This window comes from Anser anser (assembly GCF_964211835.1).
Source record: "Anser anser genome assembly, chromosome: 10".
Taxonomy (NCBI): Eukaryota; Metazoa; Chordata; class Aves; order Anseriformes; family Anatidae; genus Anser; species Anser anser.
Window position 1 is genome coordinate 18,922,693 of NC_139730.1, and position 17,201 is coordinate 18,939,893.

At 35.8% G+C, this 17,201-nt stretch overlaps 1 protein-coding gene across 2 annotated transcripts in view; it reads left to right on the top strand.

Moving 5' to 3' along the window:
- NEDD4 (NEDD4 E3 ubiquitin protein ligase) overlaps positions 1-17,201 on the top strand; it is a 56,192-nt gene that overhangs the window by 12,329 nt on the left and 26,662 nt on the right. Inside the window, exons 4-5 of one of the 2 annotated variants that reach the window (XM_083849970.1) lie at positions 899-937; positions 2,539-2,592. In XM_083849970.1, the coding sequence (XP_083706096.1) occupies positions 899-937; positions 2,539-2,592 (93 nt within the window). Of the gene's footprint in view, positions 1-898; positions 938-2,538; positions 2,593-6,506; positions 8,310-17,201 lie in introns of those variants that run through there. The other variant, XM_083849969.1, reaches the window with a different exon arrangement.

Here is a 17,201-nt window from a genome sequence, read left to right on the forward strand (position 1 = left end):
ATAATTTTATTTGTGGAAGGTAGAGAACCACTAAAGAAGGTGAGGTAAGTACTGATCCAAAACTGAATCGTTTATGGACATACTGGGTGGTTTTGATTTTTTTGGGTCTTTAATGTCTCTTTCTGTATAACTTTTCTATTTTGTACATTAAATTGTATAGTTCACCTGAACCGTGATAGTCCTGGTTTCTCTAGAATACCTGCAGACAAAAGTCAGTGTTAGAAGTGATAATTTATATTAGATCTACTAAAAATGGAAAACTGAGAGAGAAAATATTCTTCCAGACTGCTGTTCTCAGATAATGGCTGTGATTTGTATTATGACTGACCGATGTGTTTTCTCTTTTTGTTGATAATTGTTAGTTTAGCTATGGTGAGAGTGCAAAACATCTACAGTATTTCTGAAAATAACCACGGTTGAGAAAGGTGTGTGGTTGGGCAGATAATATTCTGTTTAGTCCATCTGTGCCTGGTGTGTCTAGATTACATTGTTGAGAGATCTGGCATTTGGTAACAGTTCATAATTTCAGGATCAGTTTATGTTTGCATGTAAGCAATGCAGATAGTGAATCTGGACTCAAGGGGAAGCAGTGACTGTTACTTAAAACATACCATAAATTAACTGTTTTGGATTGTATGACATGCCTTTTTCTGCATCCTTGGCATCAGCCAGAATCTGAGAATACTTGCGTAAATTGTCTCCATTCTGCCCTGCAATAAACAGCATAAGGCTCCTAAGACTTTTATCTGCAATAGCAGTGTTAAAGCTTTTGTGCTTTAAGTGTATTGTTATATGAGATAAAGCAGACATAAAACAAGTAGACAAAACAACAAAAGATACCCGTATAGAATTGTTCCCATAACCAATGTTGTCTTTTTTTTCTTCCTCCTACATATAGTCCTTAAACCCAAAGTGGAATGAAGAACTTCTATTTAGAGTAAGTGTTTTTCCTTTTTTTTTTTTTTTACGGTCTAATTACCTATGTTGGTTATTATGTTAACAGTAGGAAAAATATTTTCTTGCTTCTACAGCTTAAGATCAGAAATGCAAACTTTATAATTAATATTCAAAGACTCACAGACTGCTTTCCTTAGACATACATTTATTTTCAAGACTGAAAATTTAACTATAGCACAAATAAAAATCTTAGCTTCTTTGTTCCATGAATACTCAAAAACTTCAGCATGGATTTAAAAAACATTTTTGGGATAGCACCAATCTTGTCTTACTGGTTCCGATACAAATGTGTTGTGTAAAAAGCATAGTATTACTTCTATTTTAGGAGCAAGGTGTAGATTAGATGTCTAATTTATGTCTTCCTTGTCCAACAAGCACGCAGTCAGAACATATACTGTATTGTTGAGACATTCATAGACGTAGAGGCCCCAGTTTAGAAAGTGCCTAGTCAAGGGCTCAGACTTCTGTGTTTTTCAGCATGCTTAATAAAGGCAACTTTCTCACGTTCAAAATGATGGTGAATTTTCCTCCTCTGATAAACAAATCATATCTTGACTTATGAGGAAATTGTGACTTTATATAAAGTAATGTGTAGCATCAGCTTCCAGTCACCAAGTTTAATTACGTGCTTTTCTGCAACATTAAAAAAACCTGTACTGTTTGATACCTTTATCCGTACAGTTAGTCCTAGAAAGTGATCCTCCACCCCTTTTTGGTCCTTTCGGACCTCTAGTTAACACACTATACTTGCATACATTCTGAGCTGCTATTATTAGAGAATTGGTTTTATAATCTAGATGCCAAGATCATTTAGTTAATATTTTGGTTTTTAATTTGTTTTCTGTTATCCAGAAACTAAATTATCCTTGCATATACGTTGTGGGAGAGCTCATTTAGGCTTTGTCAGAAAATTTGTCCAGGTATTTCTTGTTGTCAACAAAGATTTATTTAAGCATTCTTTACCAAATATATGGTACCCTCTGCTAAGTGTCATAAATTTTCCACGTAACTTGCTTTTTTTGGATAGCAATTCTTGATAGCTGTAACTGCTGATTCATGTGCTCAAAATGGGGGAGCAGTTTCTTCATCTGTAGCCAAAATGACTATGCAGGCTAGTTAGTGGACTTAAGAAATAATTCCTCAGAAAATTCATAACACCTATGGGTCTTTAAGTATTGGCATACTCCTTTTTCCATGGTATTTTGAAATCTTGCCTGATGTTTTTCTGTGTTGATGCATATAACAGTTGAGATATCCTTTTAACTTTGTTGGGACACATGCTTCCTGTGGAGAACTTGAAGACTAGGGGTGCATGCTTGTAGCCAAGGATATTTTGAAGATGTTAATCTTCCAGAATACAGATCTGAGGGATTTTTTTTTCTTTGGTGTGTAAATATGTATGTATATATAATATCAGCAATGATACGTTCCTGAACTTGCATACCAAGTTCTATGAGAAACTTTTTTTTTTGATTTTTTATTAGTTTTACCGTGTTTATGCAAGAGGAAATGTCATTTGTCTTAAGACAAATAGTGGAATTCAGTGTATATTTTAACTATTAACATCTTTCTTTTTCCTAGGTTAATCCTCAGAAACACAGACTTCTTTTTGAAGTATTTGATGAAAACCGTTTGGTAGGTCCTTTATTAATATTGCAATTTACTCAATGCTTGAATGAAATTAAGTTCATCTGGATTCTAAGCTCAAGATAAAAGCAAACAAAAAAACAAACCAACATCTATAATGAAACTTAAAGGAAACCTGATCTGTTTATGTGTCTGACATTACCATAGTTCGATGATCAGGAGTGATCATACTATTGCTCTTAACTTCTAGTTTGTTTCAACTCAAAAGCATCATTTTTTTATAGTTTTTCTCAAATGATATGGCCAAATCCCTCCATAATATTGAAGGCTCTGCAATGAATGTTTATTTTTACTACAAAGTAGTATTGAGAATGTAGGTATCTGTGTACATGTGTGAGAAGTTTCTGCAGTATGTGAGGAGCAGCACAGAAAAAAATGGTGTACCTTTTCTTTGAAAGTCTCAACAAGCAGACCTTGGATGCCTATCCCAGGTATACGGTGTCTCGTTTCATTGTATTTTTTTTAAAGCAACTTTAAAAGGCATCATCAGCATTTGTAGTTTACATGGCAGGTTAATTGTGACTTTTCAGGATGCTCAGATGTATGTTTCAAAATGACGCTTTGGGCTATGGTCTATTCTTCATGAGGTAGAAGTACTTTGTAAGTAGTCATTGGGGCTTTGCTGCCACCCTGTGGAAGTCAGGATGCATGACTAGAAAATCAGATCCCTAATTTTGGGGAAGGCCAATGTTTTCTTTTTCGGTTTGACCAAGAAAATTCCTTACCGTTTTTTCTCTGATCTAAAGTAGATAAGCTGTTTGACCTGTTTTTTTATGGGAGAGGAGCCAACAAAACATCTTACTGGATCAACTTGGAAATAGTGCTTTGTTTCCTGTGTGACTGCATTTAGAGATCAAAGCAGCATGCCCTAATCAGTCACTGTATAGTTCTACAATAACAGTATTTTTTTTCTTTCCCATCTCATCATTTGGTCAATGGAAAAGACTGTCTCCCTATTTTTATTTAGCTTCCTCTTTTGTGGTGAAGACTAAATTTCTGTCCCACATGTCTTGAACTACTTTAAGTCAGCCATATCGTTGCCTTAGCTTGTGAGTGTTTGGGATTGATAGACTCCCCCACTTCTATTAATTTATCTTCACATGTCATAAATTATGGGTGCCTTGTGCTTTTTCACTAGGATATGTACCTATGATCAAAAGGTGTTTCATCTTTCATGATTTTAGTCGGCTTGAGTATTAAGCAGCATTTCTTCTGCCTATTTGATGACTGTTTAAAATCTGGATGTGAGCAAGCTGATGGAATTCTCTGAGAGCTGTGAGACTGTCCTCCTAATGGGTGATTTCCTCTGTAGAATTTTGTCCCATGTGCTTTTATTACTGGTAGCTTTCGGGGAGAAATTGAACCTTGAAATCTTAGTTCTGTTTTTAAGAAACGTTGCTTTCTTGAAAACTGGGCTCAAAACTCATTTTCCAAGTCCTCCTTAAATTCCAAGTCCTGCAACATTAATTAAGACTCCAATTGTTGGTGATTTAACATCTTTCTGGAGTAGTTTTAAGACTTGTCAAAAATCACCTGGTTTGGATCTGATTTAGTAAGGGAGCACTGAAACTTACTTGTTTTGCTGACTTTATGCAAGCCATTAGCAGAATAAATGGCTTGACCAGTTTGTGGAATCCTCTGTTAGAGCTGTCTTTAAAAGCACATTAGAAAAGTCTGTCAGGAAGGAGGATGAGATCGTTTATGAGATGGGCCAGTGCAGGACCTAGTTGACATCTTGCAGTCTTTTCCTGTCTTACAATAACTTGTCCCAGCTCTGCATATTTCAAATTAAGTACCAGAGCCTATGTTATTTGATAATGAAGAGCTAAATAATATTTGCATGGGGCTATAGGTCCTTCTTTAATTATTATTATTTATTATTGTTATGTGAACTCTAATTCAGTAGGACAGAATATTGCATTTAAAAAGTCATTTCTGGAGTGATTAAGGAAGCTGTAGCTGGCTGGCTATACCTGCAAAATCATAGCTAAAGAAAAATGACATGCTGAGAAATGTGGCTGAAATCTTAACTCTGAGTTGCCAAAATATGTCAGTTTATCATTTACCTAGGGGTTTCTTGGGAAAATTGGGGAAAAAAACATTTCCGATTATCTGTTGGGAGCGAAAATGTTGCTTTCATTTACTGAAAGTATTATATCTGATAAAATTGTTGCAATTTGTTGTGCGTCACACTAGAATGCTACAAACTGCTGCTAATAAATGTGTTGTCAGGGCAGAAAGGGGCTTTAAGAACTGCATTGTTTCTTCTTCGTTCACACATCTTAGCATATGTACACTTTTTTTTTTCTTTTTCTAATATATTGGTTGTAGTTCAAATGTGACTTTTAAAATCTGTGACCAAGAAAGGTTTTATGGTGTTTGACTTTCCTTCCTGCCCCAACCCCTCTCCAGCACATAACGTTAGAAGAAATCCAGTTGGTGAAGCATAATGAAATAGATGAAGTATTGTATTTGTTGGCTTTTATGAATAAGCTAGTATTCGTTTACTGCTGCATTCTAATCATGGAATTCAGGTAACGGAGGTTAAGTAAGCCCTGGAGTATAATTAGAAAACAAATTTGTTGCTTGCAAACAGAGTACTGTGAATTCGATTCTTGGCTCTTATTTGGGAAGGAGGTTTAAATGTTAATTTTATTGCCTTCTAGCTTAAAATACAGCAAAGGTTAAATAAATATGGAACAGAAAAAAATCTAGTAGTATGACCTATAAAAGTATAAATGGCCTAGTGTTCTCTTCTGTTTGCACTTTTTCAGCGGCACTAAGTAATTTCATGTTAGTGTGGTAGCATTTAGTACTGCATCATATATGGCTTCTGTGTTCAAAAGTACGTTCATAACCAAATATGTTTAAAACACAAACAAAAAAATACACTTAACAGTAAGATTGTCTTTTTTCAAAAGTCCCACTAGATGCCAGCAAAGGACCTTTTCAGATAATATAAGACAGTGAAACATTTGTAGGAATTCTCAATACCATTACTCTTAGAAGAGTTGACAATATATTCATTTGTTTGTGCTGTTCATTTTGATAATTTTATTGGAAAAGAAATTAGTAGTTAGCTATGAATATATGAAGTGGTTTGTTTATAATATACAGCATAGCTTTCTTTTGTAATTGTGCTTTGTAACCATATTTATCCTAGTACATAATTCTCTTGGTGTTTCATAGTTTATGTAGCTGGCCATATATTTGCATGTCATATCAAACAGTAATGAATGTTCGCTTAATCTGGACTTCAAGCAAACAAGACAGTAGCTTGCTAAGATGGTAGCTTGCAGAATATTTTTATTTCTTTCTACCTTTAACAGCTGTAATTTGGAAAGGTTAAAATATTATTTAACATGGTAGGCTGAAAGTAAGTGCTGAATTATTAATCAGGATAAGTTATTTCTAATTCAGTTGCATCTCACTAAAAATTATTAACTAATTGGCAGGAGAGCTTTTTAATATGTGCAAATCTTTGCAAAGTGTGATTGGTTAACAACGTGTAGATTGTTAGATAATGTCAGATTTCTTTCAAGTTTTATTTAAATAGAGTAGAAAAACTTTTATTTTTTTTAGGGGAGAAGGGTTATTTCCCTGGTTTATGCATAAGTCAGACCTCAGCAGTTTGCTAGCATGGTTACTATTTGGAAATTCAATCCTAGACTTGATACTCAATTATATGGGATTTCATTCCTACCAACTTCCTGTAATTCTAAACCTACGGGTAAAAATATTAGTAGTCATACGCTGCTGAGGAAAGTACGGACACATTGACTCAGCTAGTGCAGCTGCAGCAGGAGTTGCTGTTTTAAACTTGGAAATACTGGGAGTTTATTATATTCATTTTTGCAAATTACAGAAGGCATAATTGAAACAAGGTTAGTAGTGTTTGTCAGTGTGTTGCAGCTGAGGTCGTTGGAACATAAGTGCTTTATAAATGAGTGCTTTCTGACTACAAGCAATCAAAGACGGTCCAGAAACTGCAGTTCAACGAATGGCTGACTTATTTCAAGAGGTACAGTCTTTTTTTTAACACTAGTATCTTGTAGAAATTAGGACAAAGCTTGCTACTTCTATGAGCTTTTACTGTTGTGATGTACTAGCTCTAGGTTATGTGCAGCTGCCTGTAGCCTTCCTGCTGAAGGATTTTTCTGGTTTTCATTCACTAACATGCGTGGAAATGAGAACAAATGGCACGACGGTTAAGACTGCATTTTGCAACTCAAAGAAGTAACACAGATCCGTTATCAGAAGCCTCCGAAGATGTTTTGGATAGTAATAGCGGGATGTACTTCAAAAGGACACAGAACTCTGAACCTAATGTTACACAAATGAACCTGACTCCTAGACAAGTTGCTTGTGCACCTGTAATGCAGCAAATAATTAATCAAGAGAGAAAGGCAAATATTTCTTCACTGCAAAAAAAAAAGAGCACCTCACTGCATATTTCTCTACAGTCTAGAAAGTATAATGGATATTTTCAGTCTGGTGATGGCGAAGACACTTCATTCATCAGTATTGGTAATGAAGGAAATTGTGGCGCTAGAATTGTGGTTGATCATCCAGCTAATGATAGCCATCTGAGCAGTAGCGCTGCGTGCAGTGGCAGTCTTAGCAGTATTGCAGCCAGTGACAATGGATCCTTGAGCAGTGCTGGCAGTGACTATGGATCATGTACAAGTACCACGAGTGATGGAGGTTCATATAGTAACAGTGTCATCAGTGACAGTGGTAGTGGCACTCTTTCGATGAGCGATGGTGCTTACTGTAGTGGTGTTGTACATGGTGACTTTCCATATGGAAACATTTCTAACAAATGTAATCCCTATAGAAACAACTCACCTCAGGAAGAAGTACAAGCGTGTAGAAGTAATACTACTTTTGACCAAGATGCTTTGTCAGTGAGGAAGAAAACTAAAATTCCACTGCGGCGTTGTTCATCATTGGTAATTTTCCCTAGGAGTCCTTCCAGTACTCCCCCAGCTTCTCCCATAACCTCAGGTCAGCTGCCGTATAGAGGTGCCTATCAGACATCACATAAACTAATTATTTATCCCAGTGAGCCGGCACATAAAGAAGATCAAACCATTTCTAAGGGTTTCCTTTCAACAGCAGTCAATGGACTTCGGCTGTCTAAAGCAGTTTGCTCTTCTGGTGAAGCTAGAGATGTTCGACCGCTTTCCTTGAATACATCATTACAGGACAAAAGTAAAATTTTGAACAGTTCTGAGCAGGCAACTTGCGAAGAAGTAGCTGGTGGCTTCTCATGTATTTCAGTTCATCTGACTCAAAGAGCATTTGCATCAAGCAGTGAAATGGTTAATGGCTGTTGCAGTGCAGAGTTAAATCTGAACTCCAGTGCAAAATACCCTCCTTTAAAACTGGCACGTAGCACATCTGCATGTTTACCCTCAAAAATAGATTCAGAATACCAGATGAATATAAATGAACTGGAAAGACCAAATGCACAGACGAGCAAAACCCACCATGTTTTGCAAAGAAGTGTTTCATTGGAAGGATCACGTCAAAAAGTTTCTTGCTGTTTATCCAGTCTTAAATACAAGTGTCATAGTGCAAGGACGTCTCAGTTGCATATACAGTTCAAGCCTGGGAATGAAGGAAAAACAAGTGGTGTTAACAAAAGATATGGAACCTCTAAAAGGGAAATATCTAGCACTTCTTTGCGGAGGCCCCATAAGGTGAGTGTTCTGGTTTATAGAAAAATCTGACAGTACTTTACAGCTGAAATTTAAATGGAAAATAATAAAATCTATAATCAAGGTTTTAGCACAGCTATTTCAGAATTTCCTAATGGTGTCAAACTGTCGTCATTAGGATGTTATTTTTTATATGATCTGTATCTTGTTTTTTAGATTTGTGTCTTAGAATATGGTACTCTTTTGAATAGGTCTTAGAGTGGAATACCTGTATATAACATGTATTATAAACTATAATTTCCTGCTTACATAACTTGAAGGGATTTTCTTGTCTAATTATTCAGACATTGGAGGTATCTAAACTTCAGTTTTGTGAAGTTTTAAATACATAATTTTATTGCCTAATAATAATTATTATTAAAATTGCATATAAAATGGGTAAAAAATGAGTAGATTAGAGACTTTCAGGTTTATTTCTTATAGGCTTTATTTTATAGTACAGTTCACTCTGTATAGAATTAAAGATAAGTAATATTTGAGCAGAGAAACTGTAAATACCATTTGTTTCTGTATACACCCTGAACCACAGGAATTTTCAGAGTTTCCTTTCCTTTTTTTTTTCTTCCAACCACTACTTCAGTCTGAGCAGTACACTGTAACTTAATACCTCTCCCAACAACATTGCTGTCCAAATTATAGTACTTCAGTCTAGATAAATATATTTTTTTGGTAATGAAACTCATGTCCAACTAAACTTCAGAAGTGTGTTTGCTCTTATTAACTCTTGAGGCAGTTTATATTAGTAAAGTATAAGCCATGTGAAATGTGGATTTTAGAATTTGTTTAAATAACATTGTGAAGATATGAACAAGCTGAATATTATTTATTGGTTTTATTTGTGAATGCAGATGAAAGAGCAACAACTAATATTTACAAAAGTTATTTCAAATTAAGACCTCATTCTCCATGAATTAGAATTACTGTAGTTTTAATTAATTTACTTGTAGAAGCAACGAGTTTTATGCCAAAGTTCTATATTAGTGACAGTTCCTGTCTGAACTAGTAATTGTATTACCTTGAAGATAATATCCTGCAATTTTCATTCTGTCACTGCCTTTAGTTAGAGTAGTACCTGATGATTCCATACTTTTTGACTTCTTTCAAGTTTTGTATTGCTTTATGGAAAAAAAACAAAACAAACATATGTTCTTTTTTATAGAACTGTGATTTCAGTTTAAGCTTCATTTTAAAGCTCATAGTGGATCACAGGTAACCACTGTATATTATTTGGCAGTTCCTCATCCCCAAATCCAATTGTTAATGGCAAATTCCACAGTAAGCACAAACAGATTATGACATTTTAAGTAGTCTGGATCTAGTTATTCTTAAAAAAAAAAAAAAAAAAAGAATGGAAAACGTTGAGTCATGCACCTCAAGTACATTTCACTGCTAGCTTCTGTGTTTAATGTCAGTTGATATGTAAAATACAAAATGCTTAAATACTGAATGAATTTTATTATGTTCCGTCCAGTTAGAATCCAAGTTCAGGATTACTTTGTTAGTAAACATTTCCAGAGAACCTCATAGCTCACTGGACTGACAGGTTTGTGTCAGTTCCCAGGAATGGTGTTCACAGTGTATTGTCATGAAATCTAGGCTAAATTTAACTTTTTAAAGCACTTTAGAGCATGCTCCTGTGATAGGACAGCATCTTTACTGTGCTAATGTGGCAGCATATTTTAACCTTACCAATTTCTTAAAAATTTTTTATCTTCCAGGTAGAAAATTAGAGAGATGAGTCTTTTTTATTTGTTTGTTTCAAAAAAGGTCGTTTGAATCCCAAATTGTTGTGGTTACATTGTACCTTTCATGCATTTGCAAATATTTGGTTTGTGCCAAATATTTGATTTGTACCGTGACCACATACAAATTAAAAAGATTTCTGATGCCAGAAAACTGGACACTGAAGGTTTTATAGTAGTATGTTTGTTTCGGATTCCTCTGAAAGGCACAGAAGCATATCGCTGTTGAAGTGGCCCTATCAGTCTTTATGTAAAATCAGTTTTTGTACAATATCCTTTAAAACATGTAATAAAAATGTAAAGGCTCTCCCCCCAAACCAAGCAAAAGCCATAGTGACTTTATGGCAGTTTAGTAATTCACTAGAATAAACTAGATAAATATTTTTGTGTTTGCTGTTACAGCCTTTGACAAATATAATAGGTTCTATGGCAATCATTTAATTACATAGTCCAATTAATTATCATGGTGTGTTGTGAGTCATTTAAAAATAAACAACTCCCAAAATATTTCTCTTGACTCCAGTTAGTCTGGCCTAGTATATTGATATGCTGAGTCTGAGTTCAAATTTAACAAGTTGATACTGGAGTAGCATTTAGTAATGTCAGCTATCTGTACAGAGCAGTCATGAAATCAAATCAGTGCTTTGGTCAGACACTGCAGAGTCTGAAGCAGTGAAAGGTCTATGCATTCTTTTCTTAGGTGCCTAGCTACTAGCCTTCAGCCACCTAGTATCAGGTTTCCTGCTTTCTATAATCAACAGCTTGTTAAAGGCTCACTTTAAAAAAAAAAAAAAAAAAAAAAAGAAAAAATCAAAACATAATTTCTGTGACAACTGGCCTTGGATTATTTTTAATTAAGTTAATAAATGTGGGAAATGGTGATGGCCTCTATGGCACTGCTGATCTTTACTGGAAATACGTTGAATAGGTTCTGCAGCAGGGAGTGGAATTTCGTTTATGCAAAGCAGGAGGAAGAGGTATACAAGTGCACGATTGCATCATTGACAGTTGCCCTTGACTTTGTATATATGTTTTAAATGTGTTTTTTTTTTTTTTCAGCGCATATGTCTCTTGGGGTGGATGTAAATCTATAGCTAAAGCACTTTGCTGTCACTGGTGTGAACTGGGAGGGTAGGGCTGAGTAAGGGAACAGGTTACATGTTGCATATGCAGACATTAGGAGGTACAGAGGAAGGGCAGTGGCTACAGTTACACTTGTTGTTGACCATGAACAAACTTTTTGAAACAAGAAGAAAAAAAAAACTATACTAATCTCTTCCACGAATACGCCATTACGGTGACGTTCCTGTTGATATCAGCACTTCCTTCCAAATCAGTATCGCTGCTGGTTAGAAGATGTATATATCATAAATGTACTTGCAAATGTTTTAGTAACTGTATGTCTTTAACGTAATTTCTTATACAATTAACAGAATTGTTACCTTTTTGCTTACAAGTAGTTTTGCTGAAGTTTTGTCTTCATTGAATGAAACTCACACTGAAGAAAAAAAATTCAGAGGTGATTTAAAAAAATAAAAAGATTTTATATTGTCAGCTTTGTGTGGAAAAAAATAAGTTGTAATTCTTCAGCTATTTTCATCAAGTTCTGGAACTTCACATTTTGCTTTTGTAACAGGAGGTGCTGTTTGAATAGCATCAGCCAATTCTTTATCCACCAAATAGTCATCCATCAGATCCCTTTCTCACCAATGTAGAGACAAGGGACTGTGTGGGACTGTGTCAAACAAAGGCCTTACAGAAGTACAGGTAGCTGACATCAATTGCTCCAGCACAGAGGGCCATTAGATCATTTGGGCACAATATACCCTTGGTGAAAGTCATGCTGGCTGTCTCGAATCACCTCCCTGTCTTCCATATGCTGTACCATAGCTTACAGGAGGCTCTGTTTCATGATCTGCCTAGGCAGACAGGTGAGGCTGACAGGTTGGTAGTTCCCATGGTTTTACCTTGTACCTTTTTAAAAGCGGCTGTGATGTTTCCCTTTTTCTAGTCATGGGGAACTTCATCTGGCTGCCAGGACTTTCCAAATGCGATGGAGAGTGGCTTGGCAACTACGTCAGCCAGTTCCCTGACTAGTCTGGAGTTGTCTTTTCTGCACAAATTGTTATCTCTTTATACTGTTATGCTCTGATTACCTCCTCACCTAATAATGTTCATCTTGTTCAGTATTGCACATCTTGAAGGATCATGCTACAGGGCTGCCTATTGCCCTTTCTGTGTTGTGGGATATCAGTTCAGTCGAGGAGAATTACAAGTTCCATTTGGCAGTGATGAACCGTGCGTAATGTTCAGGATATTGTCATCCTGAAAAGAACACTGTCTTGGTTGTAGCAGAATACTTTAATAACTCTGTACATTAAAGCTCTAGAGCTTTTTAGTCAGCAGTGAAAATTACATGTACATATTAAAAAGGAATTTTTTTTGTTTGTGCTCTGCACAAATTATAATTAACCCCATTCTGTTTATCGCCTGCAATTGAACTGAGTTGGAGTAGGTTTCTCATATGCCAACCAAAGGAAAGACTGAAACTGCAAAACCATGTGGAGCAGAGCTCCTGAAACAGCTATATAAATTTTTAATTACCCAGTCTTCAGGTTGATTCATGTCCTTTTCATCTACCACAAGAGTGGAGAAAAATTCATGGTGTGGCTTCTTTAATATAGCCATAAGCTATAGTTACTGTCTCTAAGGCTTACTGAAAAGAAAGAATGTGTTATAAAGTAAAACTTTGCTCCCAAGGGAAGATAGAGACATTTTTCCTTTCAATCCTGACTAGCTAAATAACTTCGAGGCTTTCAGATACGAGGCTGTGATCAATGCTATGTTTTGATGTCGTTGTTTAGTGGTACATCACTTTTGCTTTTTGTGAGAAATTGAAACCACAGCACATTTTTTTAACCCAATGTTTATTGGAAAATGTGATGTTGAAATCAGTCTCTGTAAGCATTATGGCATAAGACAACAAAGCGAACTGTACCTGCAGGTATTCTTCCAAGAATTGTCAAGAAGGTGAACTAGAAAATTATTAAAATACTAACAATAATATTTTTTGATCTATTAGGTTGTCTTACTGAAGGAAGGTGGCCAGTCTTTTTAAGTGACTGAAAGGGAAATGAAGGGAATTACAAGCTACTGCAACGTGCCAGTCTGGAAGGAAGAATGTAGAGAATAGGCTTATGAGGTGTGACAGTTTTTTTTTTGTTTACAGGGAACAGAGAATGAGCTTGGCTTTCATAAAAGGAAGCTACATCTCACAAATCAAACTAACCAGCAACATAGGAAAATGAGTGATCTGATTAATACAGGACACTTAAATTCTCAAAATATTTAACAAGAACCCTTAGTAGAAGTTCTGAAAAATAGTCTCAAGACGTAAGTGTAGAAAATGCTTCGTCACTGGTAACAGCTATTTAAAAGATAGAAACAGAAATGAGAATTAAATTGTCAGCTCTGAAATTACAAAAAAAAAAAATTATGGTAGTGAGCAACTAGACAGTAGAGTGGATGATTTGAAAATCAGTGTTGATAAATGCCAAGTAATGCACACAGGGAAAATCGCTAATGATGCATGCAAAGTAATGGTCTCCCATACTGGTCAGGAAATATTTTATGTCGTGGTGAATGACTTTCTGAAAATGTCAACTCAAGTCGTCTTGACAGTTTTAATGGCAAATAGAATGTTCAGTTTTATTAGGAAAGGAATAAAGGAACTAAATTAAAAACACCATTATGGAGTTGTACAAATCCACGTATGATATACAAATTTCAGGTCATCCTCTTTCAGAAAGTGTGCCTAACTACTAGAAAAATAAAAGTCACAAGATTGGTGTAAGTTTTATGTGAGGAGACTAAGTAGACCAACAGCTTTTCAGCTTGGAGGAGGGAGGGGAGAAATGATATAAAGAGTGTTTAGTAAAGTTATAGTTCAGGGGGGGTGAACATTAATGGGGAATTTACTCTTGTATCATAAATATATTCTCTGTTGAGTTGCTTTTGCAAGAAGTTGTGGGTATCGAAAAAGAAATGGATTTCAAATGAAGGAAGGTCCATCAAAGTATATTGCATTCTTGATATAGAAAAAGTCCCTGATGAACTACTTATTTGAACCTGGAGGATATGTTGGGGGAAGTACTACTCTTACATGTTGCTCTTATTTCCTTTAGCATCTGTTCTTGGCCATTGCTAGGGAGAGGATACAAGGCTACGTAACATTTATCAGACTCCTAGGTTCTTTGGTGCCTGCCCAGCCCTTGCAGCTGCCTAGGATCAAATGGTAGAAATGCTCTTTAAAGTTCTCACATCAGCTTGGGCTGAGAGCTTTCTTCTGTGTTCCAACACATTTTTTTTCCTTGTGTTCTGTAAGTGGATGAATTTCACAGATTGAGCAAGCAATTGAAACTGACTGGCATTTTCAAGCGAGTCAGTAGCTTACAACTTGCCTTTTACCCTTGTCTGAAGGGGACTGCCCTGCATTTCTGTTAAGTGTCTCTGTTTCAAATGAACTTTCTTCCTTGCTCCTTGTGACGAACAGAACACACTGCTTTGGGAATGCAGCCAGCAAAATGTTTGTAGCTCATTTCAGTGCTGTTTTATGGATCCGTAATCGTCCATGTTTTAAGAGATCACTCACTCCCGTTGCATTGTGGCAGTTCAAGGTAAACTGCAAGTCTGCAGATGGATGCAATTATCATTTAAGACCTAGGGCTGCTTTGGGCTGTATGGACTGGAGCATAAGCAAACAGAATTTAAGGAGGACATCAGCAAGTTTCTGGCTGAAATTATATTCAGGCTTTAACTGGAGTCATTAAGGATAAGGCATATTAAAATGCAAATGGGACACTATGGCAACTCAAGCAGAGGAATGTGGGAGGAAACAGAACTGAGTTCTCCCAGACCTGCATGGCTTCTCTGGCAGTCTGTGATTTTCATGGCATAAGGGAGAAGGCTGCATTCAATAACATGAAAGCACGGCTTTCCAATGAGGTTTCTAGAACTTAGAACAGTGCTTACTATTTTTTTAGTTTCTACCTTAGCTATTTGTTGTGTTTGTCGTTGTTCCAAATTAAACTTATTAGGAATAATAATAACAAATACTTAAATACAAAGAATATATCCGAAGTGGTTAACATCTGCAAATTATAGGCCTCTAAAAACTATCTAATGTGGGAAGTGTCAAGTAACTTTCATAACAACTGTTGAGCTTATCTGAAGTAAATTGTTATGCACTCTTGTAGAAATAATTGCAGGTGGGTTATTCGTGTCCTCTTTGCCTTGTGTCATAGAGGTTGAGGCATCCAAGGTCAGTTTGTGCAGGACAGTTTAGGCCTGATGGGATTTATTAATTTGAGCATAGCACAGCTTAAGACAAACCAGTAAATGCTGCTGTAGCCAGGTCATCTGAGGACTATGTTTAGGGTTGGCAGCAGTAGGTTTAGGCTTGGGAGAGGTCTGTGTCCCGTCCCGTCCCCCCAGTTTAATTTTGTTTTATTATGTTTCTTGCTCTGAATAACAAAAAGTTGACTGTGTGTATTGAGTCCACTGGATGAGTGTATTTATTAGACAGTGTGATTAACATCTGTGACATTTGAAATGAGAAACAGATCAAACCAGGAAGAAAATTACATGTGCATTTAAATGTTTGATAGGTTTTTACAGTTTTTAAGTGTTTTAACCTTTATGTTGTTAATTAGTGCAGGTAAAAGTGCACCTGTAATTGTTACTACAAGTGTTTTTCTCAGCCTTTAATTGAAGTCATAAGGCTTGACACAGAATCTCCCACAAATAGATGCAAAAGTTTTATGTTTTTTATACTATTGTAAAGTTGACTTGATATTAGAAGCAGCTTGTCAAAGTAGTAACTAATGAAATATTTGGTACTGTTTTCTGATTTTTTTTTTTTAATGTTTATTTAAAGTGTTAGCTGCTTGAACACAGAAGGCCAAATTTGGATTGGCTCTTGACAGTTATAGACTGTAATATTCCTGCTTTTCTATATAGTAGCTTATTTGGCACATCTTTCCATAAAACCAAGGGAACTCAAATTCCTGATGAATAAAACATACCCTTTACTAGTTTTTGATTTGTTCTTTGTTTATGTTGTGCTTAAGTATGCTTCGGTTATATTAGGCGTCAAATTATCTTCCTGTGACCCATGTGAAAATAAGTTCTCATACACCAAAAAAACACCCAAACCTATTTTGAATTACTTTGTTAATGACTATGTAAGCCCAGGTTCTTCAAGTAGCAAACACTGAATGGAGTAATATGAATGGTGTGTTAAAATAACCGTAGGCTAAATATGAACTTTCAAGGAATCTACCTATAGAGTATTTGTGCTGTATAAAAAGTATAAGCTATAAATGGCAAAACATGATATTTTTGCTCTGGTCTTTGTAGAGCAGGAATTCTCTGAAAATATCTTTAAAGGCGAGGGAGAATTAGTGAAAATAACTCGTGTTATGTCTAAATGCCGTCTGTTAAACAGATGGTAAAACTGCTGAGGCATGTTATGCTGATACCTTTCTCTGGAATCAGCCAGCGGGGCTGAAGGTCCTGCAGAAACATACGTTGTGTAATAACCATCTATCTAACATTAGCTATTTTCTCTTCTTTGGAAATGCCAATGGGTTCTTATACCTCAGTAACTGTCAACTTGTATTTGATCATAAAGGCCAATTAAAAAGAAATGCCTGCATTTCATGGAGAAAAAAAATCTCACCACCTACCTCTGCCCCGTAAAAATACAGGTACAGGAGATTGGGACTTTAATGAATTCTGTGCAGTAAGGTAGTTATGGCCTTGCAAGATAGAGAAAACATTGCTTTTAGAATCCATGAACTTGGTGAGATCTTACCATGATCATTCAGTTTTGGTCATTTGAAATGTCTGTTTTCCTGTGATGAGTTGTGCGTTGTGCAAGAAAAAAAGCTCAATTCTCTTGATTTAGAGTTCAAGATAGCTAAATAATACAGTCAGGGCAGGCAGCATGAAAAGAAAAATACCTGAAGTTGCTAGTGTAGCTTGGGAAAGTTTGTTTTTATTTTCAGTGTTTTTTTTTTCGTTCTCATCAAGCTTGTAACTAACATTGATGTTTGAGTGTTTAAGCAAGAAG